This window comes from Anabrus simplex, chromosome 2 (assembly GCF_040414725.1).
Source record: "Anabrus simplex isolate iqAnaSimp1 chromosome 2, ASM4041472v1, whole genome shotgun sequence".
Taxonomy (NCBI): Eukaryota; Metazoa; Arthropoda; class Insecta; order Orthoptera; family Tettigoniidae; genus Anabrus; species Anabrus simplex.
The window spans coordinates 975,712,284-975,738,358 of NC_090266.1; the positions used below are offsets into that span (position 1 = coordinate 975,712,284).

The 26,075-nt window shown below is 38.6% G+C and overlaps 1 protein-coding gene across 3 annotated transcripts in view; it reads right to left on the bottom strand.

The window, feature by feature from the left end:
- The window catches only part of Iml1 (GATOR complex protein Iml1), a 724,094-nt gene that overhangs the window by 186,985 nt on the left and 511,034 nt on the right, over positions 1-26,075 (bottom strand). For all 3 annotated transcript variants that reach the window (XM_067141784.2, XM_067141783.2, XM_067141785.2), the window contains 2 exons: positions 5,845-6,019; positions 5,554-5,757 (listed from right to left, as the gene is read on the bottom strand). In XM_067141784.2, the coding sequence (XP_066997885.1) occupies positions 5,554-5,757; positions 5,845-6,019 (379 nt within the window). The remainder of the gene's footprint in view (positions 1-5,553; positions 5,758-5,844; positions 6,020-26,075) is intronic.

The following is a 26,075-nucleotide window of genomic DNA, read 5'->3' on the forward strand; positions in this document are numbered from 1 at the left end:
TTGAAATACCAGTTGTCATATTCATACATAAACCAAGATGGAACTTCAAGAAGGCAAACTGGAACCAGTACAGATCAGAAGTAGATAGTAATCTGAGATGGATTCCTCCGAAGGCAGAAAACTACAAGAGGTTTATAGGCATTGTCATCAGAGCAGCTAAGCAAAACATCCCTCGGGGATTCAGGAAACAGTATATTCCATGCTGGGATAAAACTATCCAAAAAATGTATGAAAGTTATAAGAAAACTGGTGATCCTGAAATGGGAAAAAGGATATTAGAAGATCTGAGTAAAGGAAGAAAAGAGAAATGGAGAGATCTAACTTCTCAGCTGAGCTTTACTCACTCCAGCAGAAAAGCATGGACCCTTCTTAGAAACATGGCACTGCTTCAAACATACGCAAAGATGACCCAGGAATAACATCAAATGAAATGGCACTACATATCAAATCAAGAGCTGACAAAATTCCAATAGAACCCCCACTATGAAGAAACACACTGAGAGAGAGATTAAAAAATTGGACAATGGCCTCCAAAATGACTCTACTCTTGCTAACTCATTCAGCCAAGATGAAATTGAGAAAGCCATCAACATGCTAAAAATGAGGAAGGCCGCAGGTTCAGATGGTATTTTCCCTAAATTCATAAGATATCTTGGGATGCATGGGTAAACATGGCTCAAGAACTTCTTCAGTGACGTATTAGAGACTGGAATCTTTCCCCCGGAGTTCAAGATGGCTCACACCATAGCAATCCTCAAACCAGGAAAACCAGCAGATGATCTTCTCAAGCTACTGTCCTACTGCACTACTGTTTGCTACAAATTGTTGGAATGCCTCATCCTCAACCGAATCCGGGAAATAATAAATAGTATAATACCAACATACCAGGCGGATTTCAGAATCAAACGCAGCTGCTGTGAACAAGTATTAGCATTAGCATCATATATTGAGGCAGGATTCCAGAAGAAGCTAAAGACAACCGTCGCTTTTGTTGACCTGACAGCGGCATTTGATACAGTTTGGCTGGATGGACTACTACTCAAAACTGAAAAGAATACACGCTGCCGAAAACCTACAGCCCTTCTGAAGAACATGCTGACAAATCTGTACTTTGAAGGTCGCCATAGGGCAAAAGACAAGCAAGTCTTTTACAGTAATAAATTGGACTACCTCAGGGATCTGTATTAGCCCCACTACCAGTTACATGCCTGACATCATCAGCAAGAAATTCTGTTATGCTGACGACTTAGCTATTGCTGTCCAAACTGTCACATTAGAAGAGGGGGAAAGCATTCTCTCCAATGACTTAGAAACCTTGAATGCATACTACACAAAGTGGACACTTTGCCCAAATACAGCTAAGACAGAAGTATGCTCAGTCCATCTGTGTAACAAAATGGCTCACCAAAAGCTCAACGTTGTGTTCTGCCAACAAAGAATTAAACATAATTTCAACCCTAAGTACCCTTGGCATCACCATAGACCATTCTTTAACATCATCAACAACATCATGAAGAAATTAGCTGGTACGACATGGGGAGCTAATGCATCCTCACTACGCACTGTTGACCTCACCATGGTTTATCTAGTGGCTGAATATTGTGCCCCGGTGTGGCAACGTAGCGCTCATACTAGGAAGATCGACGTCCATTTGAACAAATGTATGAGAACCATAACAGGCACACTAAAATCCACGCCAATCCCGTGGCTACATACTACCAGTAACATACCACCTACAGAACTGAGACGACAGGAAGCTACTATACACGAGTGGAAAAAATTACACCATCTTGATCATCCACAGAATCTCCCAATCCATGAGGTCCTTACTGACCTACTCCTTTCTCATCCAAAGTCAAGGAATCCAATATGGCATGACATAACTGGCTTCAATATCCAGGAAAAATGGCATCAAAGCTGGAGCTCTGCACGTGTGAAACACCAAGTCATCCATGACCTCACAACTGGACTCCCAGGATTTCACCTGAAGAGACAACAATTGTCTAAACTCAACCATTTAAAAACAGGCCACACTAGATATAATGCCATGCTACATAAGTGGGGACTTCGAGAATCCCCTGCCTGTGACTGTGGAGCCCCTTTCCAGTCAGTGAAGCACATTATTGCGGAATGCCCTATGAGGAAGTATGATGGACCAGCCCGAGATGTCACCAGTACTAAACCTCCCTTCTTAGAATGGCTACAGCAACTGGGCATTGATTTGTAAATGTGAACACTACCAACATTCTTGTCCTTGTATATATTGTACATTTTTTCCTCTTTTGTATACTTGCCATACGATAAACAAATAAATAAAGCACCACAATCACATATAATCACACAACTAATAACGAGAGGTCCTAGGGACCATGCTAGTTCAATAATCAACTCCAGACAACACTGGCAGCTCCGAACACAGCGCCAGCACCGCATGGACTGAAAGTTAAGAAGCTAGACAGAGATACAGGTTTTCAAGGCCACTCGTGCAAGCGAGGGGTGGCGTAATAGGAGCAGCGCAGTCCCACAGACCTCACATCAGTAGTTGAGGGTTAAAGGGGCCTAACATCTAGGTGATCACCCCCTAATGGTATGAAATGAGATGAAATGTAATGACAAATTAGAAGTCTAAAATCCTCCACTGACCAGAATTCAAAACGTGAGGAAATCCGACCCGCAATGCCTCAAATTCACAGAAACTGACGTAAAACAACAGTATTACTGACCAAGGGACTGCTTCTATAGCACAATGCTGAATTGATGATACTTGTAGTCTAAAGGGGTCCAAAATCCAAGTCAGCAGCCCCTCACAATGGTACTTATCGCTAGGAAAGTAGAACTATGGTATTTGTCATGTTGCAGTACTAATCGAGAGTAGTGTAGACTCGCGGTATTCCACACATTATGGTACTACTCACAGGTAATGAAATTCACACATGTATTACAGACCTACGCTGTTTCGCACATTGCGGCGCCATTTACAGGCAACGCAAACCTATGGTGTTCATCACATAAGGGCACTAATCACAAACCTATTTGGTACCCAACATAGTGGTACTACGTGCAAGTAAAAGCGACCCATGGTGTTCCCCGCATGATGGTACTAATCACAAGTAGTTTCAGGGTTCTAATTTGATCATCTCTTGGTTGCCCCTTTTAGTCGTCTCTTACAACAGGCAGGGGATACCGTGGGTGAATTCTTCATTTGCATCCCCCACCCACAGGGGGTTCGATAGAACGTTGTTAACCTATTTCCAAGAAAGCCAGTGCTGACAAATGTGAAAACTACTGCACCATTAGTTTAGTATCTCATGCCTCATGCCTGCAAAATGTTAACACATATTATGTACAGAAGAATGGAAAGACAAGTTGAAGCTGAGTTGGGAGAAGATCACTTTGGCTTCAGAAGAAATGTAGGAACATGTGAAGCAATCCTGACTTTACATCTGATCTTAGAGGATCGAATTAAGAAGGGTAAGCCCACGTTCATGGGGTTCATAGATCTAGAAAAGACATTCAATAATGTTGATTGGACCAAGCTATTTGAGATTTTGAAGGTGATTGGGATCAGACACCAAGAAGGAAGAATTATCTACAGTCTGTACACAAATCAGTCTGCAGTGATAAGAATCAATGGCTTAGAAAAAGAAGCAGCAGTCCAGAAAGGAGTGAGGCAAGGCTGCAGTTTGCCCCCCCCCCCCCCTCCTTTTCAATGTTTACATAGAACAGGCAGTAAAGAAAATCAAAGAGGAATATGGAAAGGGAATCATAATCCAAGGAGAGGAAATCAAAACCTTGGGATTTGCCAATGATATTGTTGTTTTATCTGAGACTGCAGAAGATCTCAAGAAGTTGCTGAATGGTATGGAAGAAGTCTTGGGTAAGGAGTATAAGATGAAAATAAATAAATCCAAAACAAAAGTAGTGGAGTGCAGTCGAATAAATGCAGGTGATGTAGGTAATATTAGATTAGGAAATTAAGTCTCAAAGGAAGTATATGAATACTGTTACTTGGGTAGTAAAATAACTAACGATGGCAGAAGTAAGGAGGACATAAAATCCAGACTAAGGAAGAGCTTTCTTAAGAAAATAAATTTGCACACCTCAAACATTGATATAGGAATTAGAAAGATGTTTCTCGAGACTTTCATCTGGAGTGTGGCATTGTATGGAAGTGAAACATGGACAATGTAAACTTTTGTAAATAAATAAATAAATAAATAAATAAATAAATAAATAATGCAAAACCGAAACAAGGGATTTTGGGACATATGTTTATATGACCTTTTTTCTTTCTTGTTTCTATGTAAGGAATCCGCCCCAAAGTTCGTAAACGCATCTTAGAATCAACCTTTATAGTAAAGAAACATTAATAAAAGAAACAACGCTATTTTCTGACTGAAGGTTGTCTGCTTGACCTTAGCTCCCTCAAACCAACCAATATTTTTATTGATCATATGAGGTTGGCATCTAAAAAAATCTCTGAGGACACATTTAGTGTTCGCTCAAGAAAATTAAAGGAAACTCAGCAATAGTTGCCGGCTCCGTGTTTTAGGGGTAGCGTGTCTGCCTCTTACCCGAAGGCCCCGGGTTCAATTCCTGGCTAGGTCAGGGATTTTTACCTGGATCTGAAGGCTGGTTTGAGGTCCACTCAGCCTACTATGTGATTACAATTGAGGAGCTATCTGACGGTGAGATAGTGGCCCCGGTCTAGAAAGCCAAGAATAACGTCCGAGAGGATTCGTTGTGCTGACCACACAACATCTCGTAATCTGCAGGCCTTCGGGCTGGGCAGCAGTCGCTTGGTAGGCCATGGTCCCTTGGGGCTGTTGCGCCATGGGGTTTAGTTTGGTTCAGTAATAGTTGACCAGTAGTGTTCCAATTTCTCTACTACCTAGCAGAGCAAAATGGAACATCAAAACTGACATACAAGCAGCCTACAAGGCGTCAAATCAAAACACAGATTTGCCAAGGAAGTAAAACAGATCTTAGAAAATGATTTATCGCAAGTTCAATATATAATAATGAATATCAACTTTTAATTTCATGTTTCTAGTAACTTGCAAGACTGGAGATTATATGAACATCCACGGCCTGACTCAGAACACAATTTAGGATCACATATTCACCAGAAAATTAGACTTGTTTTGCCTACAAAATGGAGGCAATTCTTAACAAAGAAAAATCTCAACAGCTAGTCATGACAGTATACTTAGAACCAAGCCAGGTATGATACAGATAATAAATAAAAAAGACTAGCTGTCAAAGAAACTGGACTAAAACAACAAACATCAGTTTATCCATTTTCTTGTTGGCATTTTTCAGAAAAAACAAAACTGGAATACATTTAACACAATATAATTTTCTGAACATGTTCTTCAAGTGATGAGGAAGGTCCAAAATATTTATCCACAGGCTATCTAGAAAGGTCTCCTTATATCAATTACATTCATGATTGTTAAATTTATACCTGAGGGAAAATATCAAAGATCTTAGAAAATGATTTATTGCAAGCTTTCAAAAATGCAACAGCATTAAAACTGTAGGATTACTCACTCTATTTTTTTGCTGAGTGTTTGGACGACGGATTCTGTTTACCCATGTTTCGATGAATCGAAGAAACCCATCTACAGAATGACTCTGTTCTTCAGGAGTTGCAGGCTGATAAATATCACAATGCTCAGAACCCTCAAGAATTCTTTTTGTAGCTTGATGATTTATTGGCAATAAGTAAACTCTGAATCGCCAATACTTTTGAGCCTGCAAAATTGAAGACAAAATTCTGTAACGTAATTCAAAAGAAAAATTATTCTGATCAATAAATTTCACATTTGAGATTATACTCACTTCAGCAAGAGCAAAATCCACGTCACCCCTAGTGCAGATATAATGGTCGACGTAATTCCAATTAAAATTTTCAAGCTTTTCTGTAGTAAATGATACCCATGAGACTTCATATGTATCATGGTGGGGAGCATGAAAACGATATCTGTAGTGGATGTTGAATGGAGGATATGGATGCCTAGTAACAATCATTAAGGAAAAATGAACAAAATCATATGTAAAAAATGACAACATACAATTAAAATGTTTTTGCATAACCATCACAATGGTAAAAGCAAGGCATAATATGCAATAAAATAACAGGTCATATAATGCTATTAACAAAACACACAGATGAGAGTGAGGAGTTTTTAGAAATCTTGTACTGACAGAGATTTGAAGTATCATAGCATTTTTAACAATGTACAATACAGTTTTAAAAAAATCATTAATAAAAGAACCAACTCCATTTTCTGACTGAAGGTTGTCTGCTTAACCTAATTTCTCTGAAACCAATCAATATCCACAGCTGTGTGCATTGGCTGGCTCAGCCAAACTGACTGGGAAAGAAAGGGACTGAGGTTTCTTGATGACAACAAAAAATATAACATTACCACCATCACCGTTATATGAGAAGCATATTTGGATTAATTAATACAGCAGCTGAACAACTGTAAATGCAAGTAGATAACCTATTTTGGTTTATTTCATTTTACTTTACACCAGATGTACTTAATCTTTTATTAGAATGTTAATCATCATCATCATCATCATCATCATTGTACAGTTCCAGTTTCCCGGGTACTGTTAATGAGCCTCTTCCACTTCTTCCCGTCCATATACAACTTGTCATGGAGAACATCTTCCACTGTCCATCCTCTGGCAACTAGATAAACCTTGATCATGTCCATCAATCGGGTTTTAGGTCTTTCTGCAGGTCTTTTCCCCTCCTCATGTCTTTCCAAATTTATTCTGGCTGTTCTTGTAGGCTCCATCCTCATCACAAGCCCGTACCACCGTAGTCTGGATGTGCCGATTCTGTTTAATAGGGATGTCTTTATTCTGGCTTCTTTCCTCACCTCCACATTTCTTAACTCGTCCATCTTGGTCATCTAGATGGTGGATCTAAAAAATTTCACATCTGATGCTTGCAGTCTTGATGAATCTCTTTTTGTGAGGGTGCATGCTTCAATACCATAGGTCAATATTGGTATGAAATAGCTGTTAAACATCATCAGTTTTGCCAGTTTTGGAATCATGTCATCCCATAAAAGTGTTCTTATTTGTTGGTAGAATTCTGATCCCTTTGGAATCTGTTTGTGATTTCCTTTCTGACCAAATTATCACTGGAGATTACATTTCCAAGGTAAGGAAACTATCCACACACTCTAGCTAGTGGTCTCCTAGTTTTACACTTGCTGGATGCCCTTCTCTGTTGACTGCCATTACCACTGTCTTGGTCTGACTGATGTTGAGGTTATATTCCTGGAACTGGGATTTCCATACGTTGAGTCTGGTCTGTACTTCCTCTTCTGTTTCACCCCAAATCATGATACAATCAGCAAAGGCCACTGCATGCAGTTCACCTAACTTTTCCTTGACGTTCTTCATTATATTGTCCATAACAGTGATGAACAGTAGTGGGGACAGTGCACTTCCTTGCTGAACTCCAATCTTGGTCTCAAACCATGATGATCAACCTTCCCCAATTTGTACACAGCTAATACAGTCTTTGTACTGAATTTTCCTTACCACTCCTTCAGGCACATTTCTCTTCCTCAGGCACTCTCAGATCTTATCTCTTATAACACTATCATAGGCCTCTTCTATATCCAGGAATACAATGACCAGGTTCTTGCCTTTCTCCCAATACTTTTCCATCAGCATGCGGGTGCAAAAAATTAGATCCATTGTTGATCTGTTACTTCTGAATCCATATTGCTCCCCCTCTAACTGTGATTCAATGATGGTTTTCAATCTCCTTTCTATGATCTTCTGTAGAATTTTTAGCCCATGAGACAGCAGTGTTATTCCTCGATAGTTGGTGGGTTTCTGTCTGCTGTCTTTCTTAAACAGGGGAATTATAATGCCCTTGCTCCAATCTGCAGGTATTTTGTTGTCTGTCCCGTACTTTGTTGTCTGTCCATACGGCATTTAGTACTCTGTGCAGCCACTGTATACCCTGGATGCCTGCTGCTTTTATCATGCCCGCATTCACGTCATCTGCACCTGAAGATTTTCCTTTAGGCATAGATTTTAAGGTTGTCTCAGTTTCTGTTCTTGTGATGGGAGGCTCGTCACTGTAGGCTTGGATTTCTGGTTCTGTATTTTGTTCTTGAACTGGTCTATTCTGTAGGTGGTCGAAATGGTTCTTCAGGATTTCTCTCATGTCACTTTCTGTCCTAACCAGATTTCCATTTTCATCTTCAAGTGCCTTTATTGTATTCATTGGCTTTCTTTTACCTCTGATAACACTATACAGTAGTTTCTTATTGCCTCTGCTGTCTTACTCCAGTTTCTGAGTGAATATATTCCATGCCTTGATCTTTTCTTCTGTAACTGTTCTTTTAATGTCCAGTTTCTTGTTTCAGTATAATTTTTTGAGGTTTCTGATCTTTGCCTCGTCTCTAGTGACATCCGGTTTATCTTTCTCCCGATCCCTTTCTTTCCGCAAGAGATTTCTTTCCTTAATTGCTGCTCTCACTCTTTCAATCCACCAAGGTGTTTCCTTCTCCCTTGTTTTCATACTTGTCTTTCCACAAACTTCAGTTGCTTCCTTAACCAATGTGTCCCTTAGTCTGGTCCATTCTGCCTCTCTATTTTTCCTTTCATCTCTTGGTAACAGGGTTTTTATCCGTCTGATACTCGGTTCTGTTATCTGTTTTCTGGAGTTCCCATACTTTGATTTATGGCATTTTCCTGTTTTGTGTTTTTTGAACATAGAAGTTTCTCAGGTCCGCTACTAGACAGTGGTCACTGTCAAGACTCTCGGTGGGTATTACTCTGACATCTGTTACCATTCTTCTTCTTTCTTCATCTGAGATGATATAATCAATTACAGTATTTTGTAGTCCATCCCAACTGTATCATGTTAACTTATGGCTCTGTCTCTTCTTGAACCAACTATTTTTCACCACCAACCCATTCCTCATACAGAAGACAAGGAGATGTTCACCTATATTTCTTCCGCCATATCCATGAGGTCCCATTATGTTCTCATATCCTGCTCTATCTGTCCCAATCTGTGCATTCAGATCTCTTACAATGATTACTCTCTCTTTACTAATAACTTTTTTCCAAATTATCAAGAAACTGGTTCTTATCCTCTTGACAACATCCAGTTTGAGGTGCATACACCTGTACCAAAGTTAGTTTTTCTTTCCCTAAATGCACAGTCACCTTTATTATTCTCTCACTAACACATTAAATGTCAGCAACTCCTTCTAGATCTTTACTCATGATGAAACCAACATCGTTCCTCATCTCTTTGTCATTTCCATGCCAATACAGGGTATAGGCCTACTGTTTTCTTAATTTCTTCATTTCTTTCTCTCTCCATTTGGTTTCACTCAGCCCCAGTATCATTAATTTCCTCCTTTCCATGAGGTCCATTTAGCAATGAGCGTTGGGTAAATACCCAGTGCGAAGGTTAACATAAATTGGGTATTTACGCGGGTATATACCCAGTGGTCATTTAAATACCCAAAATGAGGGTTTTTTCAGTTTTTGAGCTTTGTACAACATTTTTTGATGTGTTGATGAAGTGTTGGACAAACAAGGATTGAAACACAGGTATCTGATGCCTTAAATTGAAATCAGGAACAATATTGATCCTTCAAAACTACAAAAAAAGAAAATGGACGTCTGGGTACTTTTGGGTATTTATATGTTTTGGCACTGTAACCTTGTCTTTCTTACCTCTTAAAGTGTGTTTTTTCCTTAAACTAAAGTAAAATATTGGATAAAACCTAATGGTTGTTTTGTGTTTTAAATTTTTAATAAATACCAAGATATTGAGAAGGTTGAGTTTTATTACGGTACTGGAAACGAGCAACAAAGATGTGGGAGGGAAAAGCTACTTTTGTAGTAAGAGTAGGCTATATGCATATTAACTGAAATACCGTATGTGTATGCCAAAACTCAAAAGGTAAAAAAAAAAAATTTAATAGAAAGGACAATTAAAAAAACAAAATGCTTAGTAAAAGTGCTTTAAGTTTTTTCATTCAATTTTAAATTGAAAAAAAAAATTAATATTTAAAATCATACCGTACTCTAAATAATATAAATGCATGGTAGGAAGAGTTTGTAGTATGTGGGCTCTATAATGGGTGAAAATGTAGGCCAGCAAACATGTGGGTTGGCAACACTGCTCAGCTCATCCTACTCAGAATTCAAACTGACACTGTACTTCCCTCCCATTTTCTATTCTTTGTTTGATGCCTACTGTACTTAACCTAACTTTTTCAGTGCAGTGGAATTGTTAGCTTATAGTGGCAACAGATTTTCATTTCAGTCTTTTATCTGAACTTGTATGAAGAGATCTTTACCTTAAGTTGATGTTTTATGTCAAAACACTTGATAACATCATTTTTGTGAACTATTAATGTGAGAAAAATGGGCAAAAAAAGAGTCCAGCTTGGCAGTTATTTAAAGACAATAACAAAGGCGGTGTTGTCTGCAAGTATTGTAATGCTGTATACAAACATGCTAATGTTAATAAAATGACCAATCATATCAGAAAATGGTTTAAATATCCTGAAGAAATGACAAAAATTCTTGTTCAGCCAAACACTGTAAATACAAAAGTAGGCCATTCTATTCACAAATACAGCACAAAGAAAACACCTGAATATCTTCAACAGCAAGAGGAATTGGAACCAGAAGAATCAAATCCAGGGCCGAGTTCAAGTAGCAGACAAATTTTTAATTTAACATCCCCGGGCAACGAGAGTAGCCTATCTGGAAGAAGTGACCATTCCACCTTTAGTCGACCTCAACCATCATCAAGCGCCAGCGGAGGAGACTTATTGACCTTTGTGGACCACATTGACAGTCAATTAAATGTAAGTAAAATATTTTTTTTTGGTTCATGTTTGTGGGTTACTGTAGTCACGTCCTAGTTCGTGAACCATGGGCAACGGCTGAGTGGCCTAGTAAGTGGTCCTGAGAGTCGGGATACCAGTTGCTATGGAATGGGAGTGGGCATCTCGGACATATTCTGAGTCGTGGCCCTCCTTGTGCTCAGGCGGCTAGGACTACACAATTCACCGGTGGTCCATAACCCGTTAGAGGAGAGATCCTCACTTGGACTATGTGCAAGTAGGGCAGCATCCTGCTTCATGAATTTACCGAGCTCAGAACACTTAAAGCAAGCCTCGGACCTATGGGAGTAATGGAGTCCCACTCCCATTTGACAGGCGAGGGACTCCTTGGAAACAACTTGGCGAACGAAATGGAATTCAATGGGGAGCTATCAATATTAATGGGGCTTATGGAAGAAAGAAGGTAGAACTTGCTGAGTCAGCAAAGAGGATGCATCTGGATGTGCTAGGAGTAAGTGATATTCGGGTAAGGGGAGATAAGGAGGAAGAGATAGGAGATTATAAAGTGTACTTGACGGGTGTTAGAAAGGGAAGGGCAGAGTCTGGGGTAGGGCTCTTTATCAGGAATACCATTGCACGCAACATAGTTTCTGTTAGGCACGTAAGTGAGCGAATGATGTGGGTAGATTTGTCAGTGGGAGGAATTAGGACAAGAATTGTGTCCGTGTATTCACCATGTGAGGGTGCAGATGAGGATGAAGTTGACAAGTTTTATGAAGCATTGAGTGACATTGTGGTCAGGGTCAACAGCAAGGATAGAATAGTGCTAATGGGCGATTTCAATGCGAGAGTTGGGAATAGAACTGAAGGATACGAAAGGGTGATTGGTAAATGTGGGGAAGATATGGAAGCTAATGGGAATGGGAAGCGTTTGCTGGACTTCTGTGCTAGTATGGGTTTAGCTGTTACGAATAGATTCTTCAAGCATAAGGCTATTCACCGCTACACATGGGAGGCTAGGGGTACCAGATCCATAATAGACTATATCTTAACAGACTTTGAATTCAGGAAATCTTTTAGAAATGTACGAGTTTTTCGGGGATTTTTTGATGATACAGACCATTATCTGATCTGTAGTGAACTAAGTATCTCTAGGCCTAGGGTAGAGAAAGTGAAATCTGTCTGCAAACGAATACGGGTAGAAAATCTCCAGAACGAGGAAATTAGACAGAAGTACATGGATATGATTAGTGAGAAGTTTCGAACAGTAGACAGTAAGCAGGTTCAGGATATAGAAAGTAAATGGGTGGCATACAGGGATGCTGTAGTAGAAACAGCAAGGGAATGCCTAGGAACAACTGTGTGTAAAGATGGGAAAAGGTGAACATCTTGGTGGAATGATAAAGTGAGAGCAGCCTGTAAACGTAAAAAGAAGGCTTATCAGAAATGGCTCCAAACAAGGGCCGAGGCAGACCGGGATTTGTATGTAGATGAAAGAAACAGAGCGAAACAAATAGTTGTTGAATCCAAAAAGAAGTCATGGGGAGATTTTAGTAATAACCTGGAGAGGCTAGGTCAAGCAGCAGGGAAACCTTTCTGGACAGTAATAAAGAATCTTAGGAAGGGAGGGAAAAAGGAAATGAACAGTGTTTTGAGTAATTCAGGTGAACTCATAACAGATCCCAGGGAATCACTGGAGAGGTGGAGGGAATATTTTGAACATCTTCTCAATGTAAAAGGAAATCATCATGGTGGTGTTGCAAACAGTCAAGCTCATGGGGAGGAGGAAAATGATGTTGGTGAAATTATGCTTGAGGAAGTGGAAAGGATAGTAAATAAACTCCATTGTCATAAGGCAGCAGGAATAGATGAAATTAGACCGGAAATGGTGAAGTATAGTGGGAAGGCAGGGATGAAATGGCTTCATAGAGTAGTCAAATTAGCGTGGAGTGTTGGTAAGGTACCTTCAGATTGGACAAAAGCAGTAATTGCACCTACCTATAAGCAAAGGAACAGGAAGGATTGCAACAACTATCGAGGTATCTCACTGATTAGTATACCAGGCAAAGTATTCACAGGCATCTTGGAATTGAGGGTGCGATCAGTCATTGAGAGGAAGTTGGATGAAAACCAGTGTGGTTTCAGACCACAGAGAGGCTGTCAGGATCAGATTTTCAGTATGCGCCAGGTAATTGAAAAATGCTACGAGAGGAATAGGCAGTTGCGTTTATGTTTCGTAGATCTAGAGAAAGCACATGACAGGGTACCGAGGGAAAAGATGTTCGCTATACTGGGGGACTATGGAATTAAAGGTAGATTATTAAAATCAATCAAAGGCATTTATGTTGACAATTGGGCTTCAGTGAGAATTGATGGTAGAATGAGTTCTTGGTTCAGGGTACTTACAGGAGTTCGACAAGGCTGTAATCTTTCACCTTTGCTGTTTATAGTTTACATGGATCATATGCTGAAAGGTATAAAATGGCAGGGAGGGATTCAGTTAGGTGGAAATGTAGTAAGCAGCCTGGCCTATGCTGACGACTTGGTCTTAATGGCAGACTGTGCCGAAAGCCTGCAGTCGAACATCTTGGAACTTGGAAATAGGTGCAATGAGTATGGTATGAAAATTAGCCTCTCGAAGACTAAATTGATGTCAGTAGGTAAGAAATCCAACAGAATTGAATGTCAGATTGGTGATACAAATTTAGAACAGGTCGATAATTTCAAGTATTTAGGTTGTGTGTTTTCCCAGGATGGTAATATAGTAAGTGAGATTGAATCAAGGTGTCGTAAAGCTAATGCAGTTAGCTCGCAGTTGCGATCAGCAGTAGTCTGTAAGAAGGAAGTCAGCTTCCAGACGAAACTATCTTTACATCGGTCTGTTTTCAGACCAACTTTGCTTTATGGGAGCGAAAGCTGGGTGGACTCAGGATATCTTATTCATAAGTTAGAAGTAACAGACATGAAAGTAGCAAGAATGATTGCTGGTAAAAACAGGTCGGAACAATGGCAGGAGGGAACTCGGAATGAGGAGATAAAGGCTAATTTAGGAATGAACTCGATGGATGAAGCTGTACGCATAAACTGGCTTCGGTGGTGGGGTCATGTGAGGCGAATCGAGGAGGATAGGTTACCTAGGAGAATAATGGACTCTGTTATGGAGGGTAAGAGAAGTAGAGGGAGACCAAGACGACGATGGTTAGACTCTGTTTCTAACGATTTAAAGATAAGAGGTATAGAACTAAATGAGGCCACAACACTAGTTGCAAATCGAGGATTGTGGCGACGTTTAGTAAATTCTCAGAGGCTTGCAGACTGAACGCTGAAAGGCATAACAGTCTATAATGATAATATATGTATGTATGTATGTATTTTTATACTATATACTGCAGTTCAGTTAGAATATAAACATTAGGTCCGGTGACCGGTACCCATTTAACTGCGGTATCTTCTTGAACATAATCAATTTGCCTAAGTAACAAATTTGGGTAATTGTTTACAATTACTGTATCACCTTCGATTTTTTCATACTTTTATATTTACTTTCTGTAATGAAAATATAAGCAAAAACAGCAAAATTAGGTGTCGCAAACAATGCTAACTGCCTGTGGAGGCAGTTGCTTCTGCGAGTGCTACATGACGTTGTAGCGGTTTATCGCTGGAGGGTTCAGCGATAAAGGCTCGAGGACAATAACTTCCTTATAGGATTTTCGTACATGTCTATACACTGCAGGTTATAAATTTCATCTTCTTTGTCCGTATTGAAGATCTATACACGTTTGGGACACCTAATTTTGCTGTTTTTGCTTCTCTTTTTATATCAGAAAGTAAATAGTAACTAGTAAAGGGATTGTTTACTCAAGAACACTTGTTTTGTTGTAAGCTATAATAACAATATAGCATGCCTAGTATCTTTTTTTTTTTTAGAAAAGCCTCAACCAAAGTTTGGCGAAAGCAGTCTTCATAAGCGGAGCTCCGGTATCCATAGTTGAACATCCCCTGTGGTTAGAATTCTTGAAAAAACTTCATCCATCTTACAAACCACCATCCAGGTATCGTCTAACTTCTTCATATCTCAAAGCTCAGTGTGCAGAAATGCAAAATGAAGTCGCAAGCCAGCTAAATGACTCAAAACACCTACACTTACAATGTGATGATTGGAGTAATATCACAAACGAGTCAATAGTAAACTTTGTCATCTCAAAACCAGAACCACTTTTTGTGGAGTTTGTAGCAACAAAGGAAAACAGACACAATGCTTAGCTGAGTTGATGATCAATGTAATTGAAAGATATGGTTCTGAGAAGTTTCTCGTAGTAATTGGAGATAACGCTTCCAACATGAGAGCTGCTTTGGCCTTGGTTCAGGAGAAATATCCGTCAATCATACCACTTGGTTGCCTTGCTCACCTCTTGCATCTTTTATGCAAAGATATTTTAAAATGTAAAACCGTGAAAACTTTCATGGCAACTGTTATTGCAGTTTATAGGGCAGTATTGTTGGACCTTTATGTTTTCTTATATATATAAATGATATGAGTGAAAAAGTGGAATCAGAGGTAAGGCTTTTTGCAGATGATGTTATTCTGTATAGAGTAATAAACAAGTTACAAGATTGTGAGCAACTGCAACGTGACCTCGATAATGTTGTGAGATGGACAGCAGGCAACGGTATGCTGATAAACGGCGTTAAAAGTCAGGTTGTGAATTTCACAAATAGGAAAAGTCCACTCAGTTTTAATTACTGCGTTGATGGGGTGAAAGTTCCTTTTGGGGATCATTGTAAGTATCTAGGTGTTAATATAAGGAAAGATCTTCATTGGGGTAATCACATAAATGGGACTGTAAATAAAGGGTACAGATCTCTGCACATGGTTATGAGGGTGTTTAGGGGTCTTAGTAAGGATGTACAGGAGAGGGCATATAAGTCTCTGGTAAGACCCCAACTAGAGTATGGTTCCAGTGTATGGGACCCTCACCAGGATTACCTGATTCAAAAACTGGAAAAAATCCAAAGAAAAGCAGCTCTATTTGTTCTGGGTGATTTCCGACAAAAGAGTAGCTTTACAAAAATGTCGCAAAGTTTGGGCTGGGAAGAACTGCGAGAAAGAAGACGAGCTGCTCGACTAAATGGTACGTTATTTGTAATAAAGTTTTTATTCTAATCAACCTGTTCAATACATTATAATGTTGTCACATTTAAAATATCTTCATTAATTGACAAGTTATTTGTGGGACATGTTTCACTCCCTTATAGAGCATCATCAGCCAGATCTGAATCTTGAATAATGGTATGTTCGTAAACAATGACTCCAGAACTATTGAAACATTTTTTCACAAACTTAAATCTACTCTATTAGAATATCATAAATTACATAAACCTTGATTCATGCCTTATTAACATGGGCTACGTAGGAGATATACAATAAAATTGTGGTAGAATGAGTTATTCTAAAATACTTATAACAAGTAGCATGTTTTACATCTTTGAAATAGGTGAAATTCAATCTTAAGAACTAAATTTGAAAGTTTCTTTGTAATGAGATTTGGTAGAAAAGTTTTTTGTCCTTTAAGGATAAGAGTATATAAAGATTCAAAGATCTCGTCAATTTTGAAAACAATGACTCAAGAACTATTAAACCATTATTTCATAATCTCAAAATTAATTTACTAGAGTATCATAAATCAGAATCTTTTGTGACATGTCCTAATAACTTGCGTTTAATAGGAGACACACATTAAAATTGTAGTAGAATGAGTTGTTCTAAAATATTTAAAACAAGTAGCATGTCTAATGTATTAGAAAGAGTTCAACTTCAATTTTAAGAACTAATTTTGAAAATTTCATTGTAATGAGGTCTGGTGATAAGGATAAGAGTCTATGAAGTTTCAAAAATCTTGTCGATTTGATAATTGTACTTGTAATAGCATAATATTGACCTTCATAAGATTTAAATACTTGCTGTCAAGTGACCACGGCGAGTGCTGTTGAATAAATAGCTCTTGTTGACGTCGGTGACCATACGTTGAAATTGCAGATTTAAAAGGTGTGATTGAAAGGGATGTAAATAGACAATAGTGGTTAAACTTTGTTAAGTAGTTTAGCATGTTGTAATTCTGTAACAAGAAAAGGATGAGATTAGTCACTTGCAATAAATGGTATGTTCCGAGCTGTCAGCGGAGAGATGGTGGAATGATATTAGTAGACGAATAAGTTTGAGTGGCGTCTTTAAAAGTAGATCACAATATGAAGATAAAGTTGGAATTCAAGAGGACAAATTGGGGCATATATTCATTTATAGGAAGGGGAGTTAGCGATTGGAATAACTTACCAAGGGAGATGTTCAATAAATTTCCAATTTCTTTGAAAACATTTAAGAAAAGGCTAGGAAAACAACAGATAGGGAATCTGCCACCTGGGCGACTGCCCTAAATGCAGATCAGTATTGATTGATTGATTGATTGATTGTTATTAGCATAGTGAAAAGTATCAAGAATAGCCACATCCTGAAAGCATTATTTGACCGACTTCAATTGTCAAGGGTTATGAATTTCGTGTTGCAGGTCCGTACTGAACTGAGAATAACATATGAATAGTAACACAGTAAAGGTTTCCACCTATTCAGTACTAATATGTATTTACAATGTTATAAATTACATGGAACCAGTTTCGACCCACCTAGGGGTCATCATCAGCCATATTAAAGCATACATAAGTTTTTGTCGAATCCTAAAACATGTTATTTTTAACTGTAATAATCGTATGGATTTTATAATTTATGAAGTGAAGTTTGGTAATGAGATGAGAAATGTTAGTATGGTACAGGTGAGTAGTAAATAATAATATATATACAAACAAGTTTGGAACAAAGTACTAGTGAGGTGCTTAGAGTTGTAAAAATATAACCTCGTGGATGTCAGTAGTCCTCGTACTAAAGAAACAATGTAAAATAACACATATAAACATATATACAAGTATGTACAAAGTCTGGAGAGTAAAGAGTGATACTCTTTTAATGTCGAGTCGGCTTGACACTGATCACTTAAGTGGAGAAATTAGGTATTTGGTGTATTAAAGCTGTGTTGGTCGGTTGCGTTGTTGATTGTTGGACGTGAAGTTATTTTTGAATTTCTGGTTGAGAAGAAGGTGGAAACTGCGCGTGGATGATATCTACAATGATATCTACAAGTTAACCAATATCTTCAAGAAACAAGGCGTTAAAATAGCCTTCAAAACCAACAATAAGAACACGAACGTCTTACACAATACTTCACACATCAACAAGACCAACAGTTTTTTTAAATCAGGAGTTTACAGGATCAAATGCAACACCTGTGAAAAATCCTACATCGGACAAACCGGTAGAAACTTCAATACCAGATACCATGAACACACTAATGCAATAAAATACAATAGGTTTTCAGCCATCGGCCAACACATGCATGATTATAACCATAATTTCACCAATATCGAACACGACATGGACATCCTCGAATTAGCAAACAAGGGCCCTTTACTCAACATAATGGAAAATTACTACATACACCTAGACCAATACTTCAACGCCAGTCACAATCTCAATGAAATCTCAGAGAAACCCAACATACTCTTCGATCTATTCATCACTTTCCTCAGAAACAATAATGCAGCCAACCAAAACTCAATCCTAAGTCTAATCAAAGGTACTTTTCCGAGACAATTACCCTTTTTCCCGCACCCTTCAGCCCCGCCTTAAAAGCTCCCCACCCCCACCTCACCCCAAGCCACCCCCACTCTTCCTAACCCCCTCCTAACTCGCACGCGCCTGCCCTCCTCTCTGCCCACACTTCTCTCCCCGCCACCAATCACACACCATCAGCTATACTACACACACCGCAGCGCGAGGTAAGCGTCCTTTCACTTTATGTTAACCTTTTCCTATCTCCATTTTTTGTTTTTACCGACTTTCTCCATTTAAACAGGTCCAATTTGGTTTCCGCTAAGAACTGAGAATCAATATATCCACGCGCAGTTTCCACCTTCTTCTCAACCAGAAATTCAAAAATAACTTCACGTCCAACAATCAACAACGCAACCGACCAACACAGCTTTAATACACCAAATACCTAATTTCTCCACTTAAGTGATCAGTGTCAAGCCGACTCGACATTAAAAGAGTATCACTCTTTACTCTCCAGACTTTGTACATACTTGTATATATGTTTATATGTGTTATTTTACATTGTTTCTTTAGTACAAGGACTACTGACATCCACGAGGTTATATTTTTACAACTCTAAGCACCTCACTAGTACTTTGTTCCAAACTTGTTTGTATATATATTATTATTTACTACTCACCTGTACCATACTAACATTTCTCATCTCATTACCAAACTTCACTTTATAAATTATAAAATCCATACGATTATTACAGTTAAAAATAACATGTTTTAGGATTCGACAAAAACTTATGTATGCTTTAATATGGCTGATGATGACCCCTAGGTGGGTCGAAACTAGTTCCATGTAATTTATAACATTGTAAATACATATTAGTACTGAATAGGTGGAAACCTTTACTGTGTTACTATTCATATGACTTCAATTGGACAAAAAGTTTGAAGACAGAATATCTTTGAAACTTCCTAGGCAGACTAGGTAGGGAACAACTTGTTTTGTTTACAAAGTTTACTAGCAAATAAATCTGTGCTTCAAAAGCTTGCTGTTAGTGACAAAGCTGAAATCACGCCAGAAATGAAAAGGCAGCTACTTGATGATGGAGTGTTTTGAGTTCGAGTTCAAAAGCTGGTGAATGTTTTTGATCCAATCATTGAACTTATAACTGCCTGAGTCCAACATTCCCGGCAGGGTTGGGAATTTTAACCATTATTGTTTGATTTCGCTGGCACGGGGGCTGGGTGTATGTGTCGTTTTCATCATTATTTTATCCTCATCATGATGCACAGGTCGCCTACGGGCGTCAAATCAAAAGACCTGCGTCTGGCAAGCCGAACTTGTCCTCGGACACTCCCGGCACTAAAAGACATATGCCATTTCATTTCATCCCCATAATCCGCAATGTTTTCACAAAGTTTCACATTCTTCACAACACTCTCAAGCAAGAAATTCCAGAATCCCCTCTTCAAAAATCTGAAGATAAAACTGAGCTAGCCAAACTGGAGAAACGTGTGAAATTTGGTGTCGGCCAAATTCATCTGACTGCAGACTTATTGAACCCTTCATCTCAAGGTTGCAATTTGAAACCTGTTGAACTGTTTGATGCTATTGAGTTTGTCTGTGAAGTCGGCAGTAGCATGGGAACAAAAGTAGTTGAACTTCGACAAAACTACATCGCGTCTACGGAAGAAAACATGTTCCATTAACATTTTTAATAACTTTAATATCTGTAGCTGCCAACAGATCTTCAGATAAACAACAGCATTACCTAATTTGCAGTGGATCAATACTAATTACCTATACATCTTATATTTTTATGGATCCATTTTGTTGGAACAATATATATACAAATCCATTTATGCCAAATCAGTGTATATGCTGTACTGCACACTAACAGAATCAATGTAATGAGTTTTTATACTAGACATGTGTGGCATACATACCACTGTTTTTGATTATATGCCCATTTTAACAATATTTTAATGTCCACATTAGCATATATTTTTATTCAACTTTAACCTCACACTAAGTTCCAATCAGAATGTAATGACTTTTCAAAATGAATTTAGCTTCTAGTATGTATAAAAGCAAGATGTTGCACTGACACTTAAATCAAAAATGTTCAAGCCTGTGTTCTGTAATATCATGTGACTAATCAACAGCCAATTCTGTAAATATTTGAACTTGTCACTGTTGTGTTACACAAACATATCTGTGTTCCATACTATATAACTTAAAGTTGGACAGTAGTAGCAGTAAGGTAATATATGTCTTTATGAACAATGCACACTAGTCATGTACTAGACATACCAAACATTAATGATCAGCCTAAACTAGTCTAACTTTTACCACTATACGTGATGTTTTTATGAACAATTTACAATACATGTCAACTGAGGATGACCCCATAGGGGTCGAAACTAGTCTTGAATATTTGTAATGTAAAATAAATTCGTATTGATAAGGTGGAGAATTGTATATATATTGTTTTTATGTAAAACTACAGAGACAAAGAGGGGCTGTGGCAGCGGCCCTTTCTTTGGGAAGGATTAAGAGATACTGAAAAAGAGAAAGCAATTAGCCCTATGTTATGGTGGATTGACATTAAATGTTAAGAAAAAATGAAACAAGGATACATTTAACCAAACACAGATTTAAAAAATATTTTCCTCATATGAAGAAGAGAGTCCAATATATTCACATGACTGTCATTTTAACTTAGAGATGGGCGAGTTGGCCGTGGGGTTAGAGGCGTGCGGCTGTAATGTGAGCTTGCATCCGGGAGATAGTGGGTTTGAATCCCACTGTTGGCAGCCCTCAAGATGGTTTTCCGTGGTTTCCCATTTTCACACCAGGCAAATGCTCGGGCTGTGCCTTAATTAAGGCCACGGCCACTTCCTTCCAACACTTAGGCCTTTCCTATCCCATCGTCGCCATCGTTGGTGCGACGTAAAACCAGTAGCAAATTTTAACTTAGAATGTGGATTTGGTGACACTTACTACTATGCTGACTGTTGGAATAAGTAACCTAAGTCATGAAAGAAGGTACTCCATCATTTTCCTGAAAAGCCTGTGAAGACATCTTGGAAATAAAATAATACTCAATATAACTTCCACTATAGCTTTCTTGGTTCACAAGAGGTATTACTGAAACACTTTGGTGATATCCATTATAAGGTCTATGAAACAAACTGATCATGTAAAGAATCATGTCACAAACTGAAGGTTCACTTCATGATACAAAAAGTGGTGGGCTGAACATTTTCTATGTTCCCAAGTACAAGCATGACCAGAAGGAAGCAACAATTATCACACAGATTTCTTGGCTAATTAAGACACAGGGGTTTATCTATACTCTGCAAATAAAAGCGCGCCCTTCTACGCCTTAGGAATAATTTTAAATTATAACATTTGCAACAAATTACTTTGAATGCTACTGGTCACTTTCCTAATACGTTAGAACTATGGGAGGTCATTGGCAAAATTAGTACTGGTAAAATGTACATTACCGAGCTCGATAGCTGCAGTCGCTTAAGTGCGGCCAGTACGCAGTATTCGGGAGATAGTAGGTTCGAACCCCACTGTCGGCAGCCCTGAAAATGGTTTTCCGTGGTTTCCCATTTTCACACCAGGCAAATGCTGGGGCTGTACCTTAATTAAGGCCACGGCCGCTTCCTTCCCACTTTTAGGCCTTTCCGGTCCCATCGTCGCCATAAGACCTATCTGTGTCGGTGAGACGTAAAGCAAGTAGTAAAATGTACATTTATTACAAAACATGGTGTATAAAACTGATGCAGATTTTTCTATACAAGAGAGTCTGCTCAAATTCTGTGGCAGGAAGTGATTATTATTATTATTATTATTATTATTATTATTATTATTATTATTATTACTAGAAATTTTTTATGTACATGCATATTTTCAAATAATGTTGCTATAAATGCATAGATTGTTTTTCTTTATTCTAATTGTTAAATTCAATTTGAACACAAAAATACCTTTCTGTAAGCTTCTCAAATATGATACATGTAACTTGTACACTCATGAGCAACTGCATTACAGATAGCTGCTAGAGTGGGGAAATGGCACTGTGCTCAGCCCAGTGAATATAATAGGAAGGTGTGGCATTTAACAGCGAAGACGTCTAAACATCATCATGTTGGTCTCCCTCTACTTCTCTTATCCTCCAAGCTCCATTATTCTCCTAGGTAACCTATACCCTCACACGACCCCACCACTGAAGCCGGTTTATGTGTACAGCACCATCCGAGTTCATTCCTAAATACTCTTTTATCTCCACATTCCAAGTATCCTCTTGACACTGATCCCACATGCTCACATCAGCAATCATGCTTGCTACTTTCATGACTGTTACTTCTAACTCATGAATGAGTCCACCCAGATTTCACGCCCGAAGAGCAAAGTCAGTCTGAAAACAGACCACTGTAAAGACAGTTTCATCCGGGAACCAACTTCTTTCTTCCAAAACACGTTGATCAAAACTGTGAGCTGAAGTTGTGGAAAACAGCTGGGCTAATGTTAGGGAAAGGAAACTGAGGACCATGGGAGCTAGTCAGGAGGAGACTTACCAAAATCCAATTATATAGAAAGAGGTAAGTATGTGCAGCTGTGAGTGGAGTCTTATTCCTTGGATTTGGAAGCCGATAATATGGACTTGGTCATTCATGTATTTTTCTTGATGTTAAGTTATTGAGGTGGCTCCTTCCTCATCTATATCTGTGTGCTGGTGTTATAGTTGTTGTTGTTGTTGTTGTCATGGCTGGGTTGCGTACGATCTGAGAGCTCTCAGCTCACACCAAAAGCAGTTTATCATATATACACGTGAAGACATCATTTAAGTAATCAATAAGACTTCTTAAGAGACCTACAACATTACCGACAATCGCAAGCACCAGATTATGTACCACACAACTATGGATTCTAAAGACGGGAATGAAGATATACTCTAAACACACACTATCAAGTCCATGAAATGTCCTATACTTATTATTTTAATGTATTTTGAGATGTTCCGTGTATTTTAATGTGTTTATTGTATTTGTGTATATAACTTAGATTTAAGCTTAGGATAGATTTTATAGTCAAATTTCTAGTCCTGAAGAAGATAGCTTTATACTCATGTATCTGAAAGTCAAATCATTACACATAACTAACTCACACTCAACATGCCCAATTTGGACACAATCAGATACGATTATTGTTTCATGCATATGTAATGGTATTTATGTTCAGCTGATGATGACCAATTAGGGTCCAAACCAGTGCTGTAAGCTAATTCTTACAATAAACAGTATTGATACGGTGGAAATCCTTTCTTATCTGTACATGTATAATCTGTCAATACGGAAATGAAACTCATAAATCATGATACCTCATCCGAAAGGCATTGCAGGACAGATCTGCAACCTTCTTGGCTCTAGTGCAACAGTGGAACAGTGTAACATATCGTTTGCTATCAGGAGTGACAGTCAGTTGCCGTTTATTACGGTCTGGGTTATCAGCGCGTCTTCCACTTCTCCACCTACCTTTGACTAATGTGCATAAACATGCTAGACTATAATGGTGTATGGAACGACGTCACAGGGGACAGGAATGGCAACAGATAGTGTTTTTGGTGAATCTAGGTTCTGTTTGTTTGAAAATGATGGTCGCATTTTGGTTCGCCGCAGACAGGTGGAGAGGCATCACACCGACTGCATTTGCACAAGACATACAGCGCCAACTTGAGGCCTTATGGTGTGGGGTGCTATTGGGTACAACCATAAATTACAGTTGGTGCATTTCCAGGGCACTGTGACCAGTTTGACCTACATGAATGACATCCTGCGACCCGTAGCCATACCCTTTCTGCACGACACCCCAGCCGCCATATTTTAGCAAGACAATGCGCGACCACATGTTGCTGCATGAAAACGTGCCTTCTCGATGTCACAGGTTGTCAGACTGTTGCCATGGCCTGCCTAATCAGCGGACTTGTCGCCAATCGAAAATGTGTGGGATATGGTGAAATGACAGTGTAACGGATCAAACACCCGATATAGATAATTAAAAACAATTGCACACTGGACGCCAGGCTTCTAAATTAAATGTAATTTGAAACCGAATTTAGATCTAAAAAAAAAAAAAAAAAGCTAAACTTAATTTAATGAGACTATCCCGGTCGTGAGGTATAGGGATACTAACCATTAAATACCATGTGGAAAAACATAGGGAACCTACTAAAAAGTCAATTATTTAACAACGTAAAAAGAAAAAAAGTTTTATTTAAAAAAATGAAATAACATAAAAACAAGTTTTTACCAAAATTAAAAATTACTGACTGAGATTACAATTCATTACTACACGCGCAGACTTGCGTTAACAGGGATTACTAATGCTCACCGTAGGTTGATCTTTTCGTCGTCTGCTTCCGTGGTTGATCGTTGTCGTCCCTCTTCCACCAGCATGATCCTTGGCACCTGCTTCATGGAATGGATTCCACCCTGAATCTATCACTCCCTATTGTGCTGAGTACCAATAACATAATACCAGCCTTACAATGTGAAATTCCACATCGGAATTAATTGAATAGAGAGAACGGAAAACATCCAGTCCTTCTATATTGTTTGAACTTGTCTTTCTAAATAATCTGAGTAAGTCTCACAGAGCCAATAAGAAATGTTGAGTATAAGCACATCGTAAGCGATGCACTCAAATAGCAGAGTTGGATGCAGAATGCAGAATGCAGAATACAGAATCAGAATGGTGAATCAGAATGATGAATCTACAATGATCTTCACCATGCCGTGTAGATCTATATAAATCCTCTTCAGATTCCCACTTCCTCCCTTGGTGTCACATGACATCTCGTTCCAATGAGAGCCGATATACGTCACCCCCCCGTCTACATATAGATGAAGTATCTGTCCTTGACATAAAAAGCCCTCCTGATAGGAGCACGTGATATGGGGTAATTTAGCCTCCCAACAACAAAATTAGGTATCTTCCTCTTGCTGTTGCGTACATTTCCAAGAACCATCCAAAATTAACCTTCCTGGACTATTGCGAGACACCAAGTAGCCTGTTAGCGCAAGACCTGTCTTGACATTACCACGGAATATTCTAATATATTACAATTAAAAATTATATCTCGTTCTTACGTACAATTACATAAATGATGATGATGGACGTTAATAGTGAATAAAATTACATATGATACATGATACATATATATACAATTAATTTGGGTGGGCAATCAAATTATGTACATGTCGTGGCGACCACGATTATTAAATTCGCCCCCCTGATTCTGGCATGCGTAACACATAGTGTCGGAATCACTCACAACATATTTATATATAACACATCAAATATACTAGATTGTCATACATCGAATCATCAATCACAGCTTGTCAAATTTACACTCCTCTCGACGTCTCATACAGTTCATCTTGCATCAGTCTATCATGTGGTATCACCTCAAATTAGACTGACACACATTATTTACCCAACTTTAACATGCCAACCATGTATACATATATTTCAGCCTCCACGC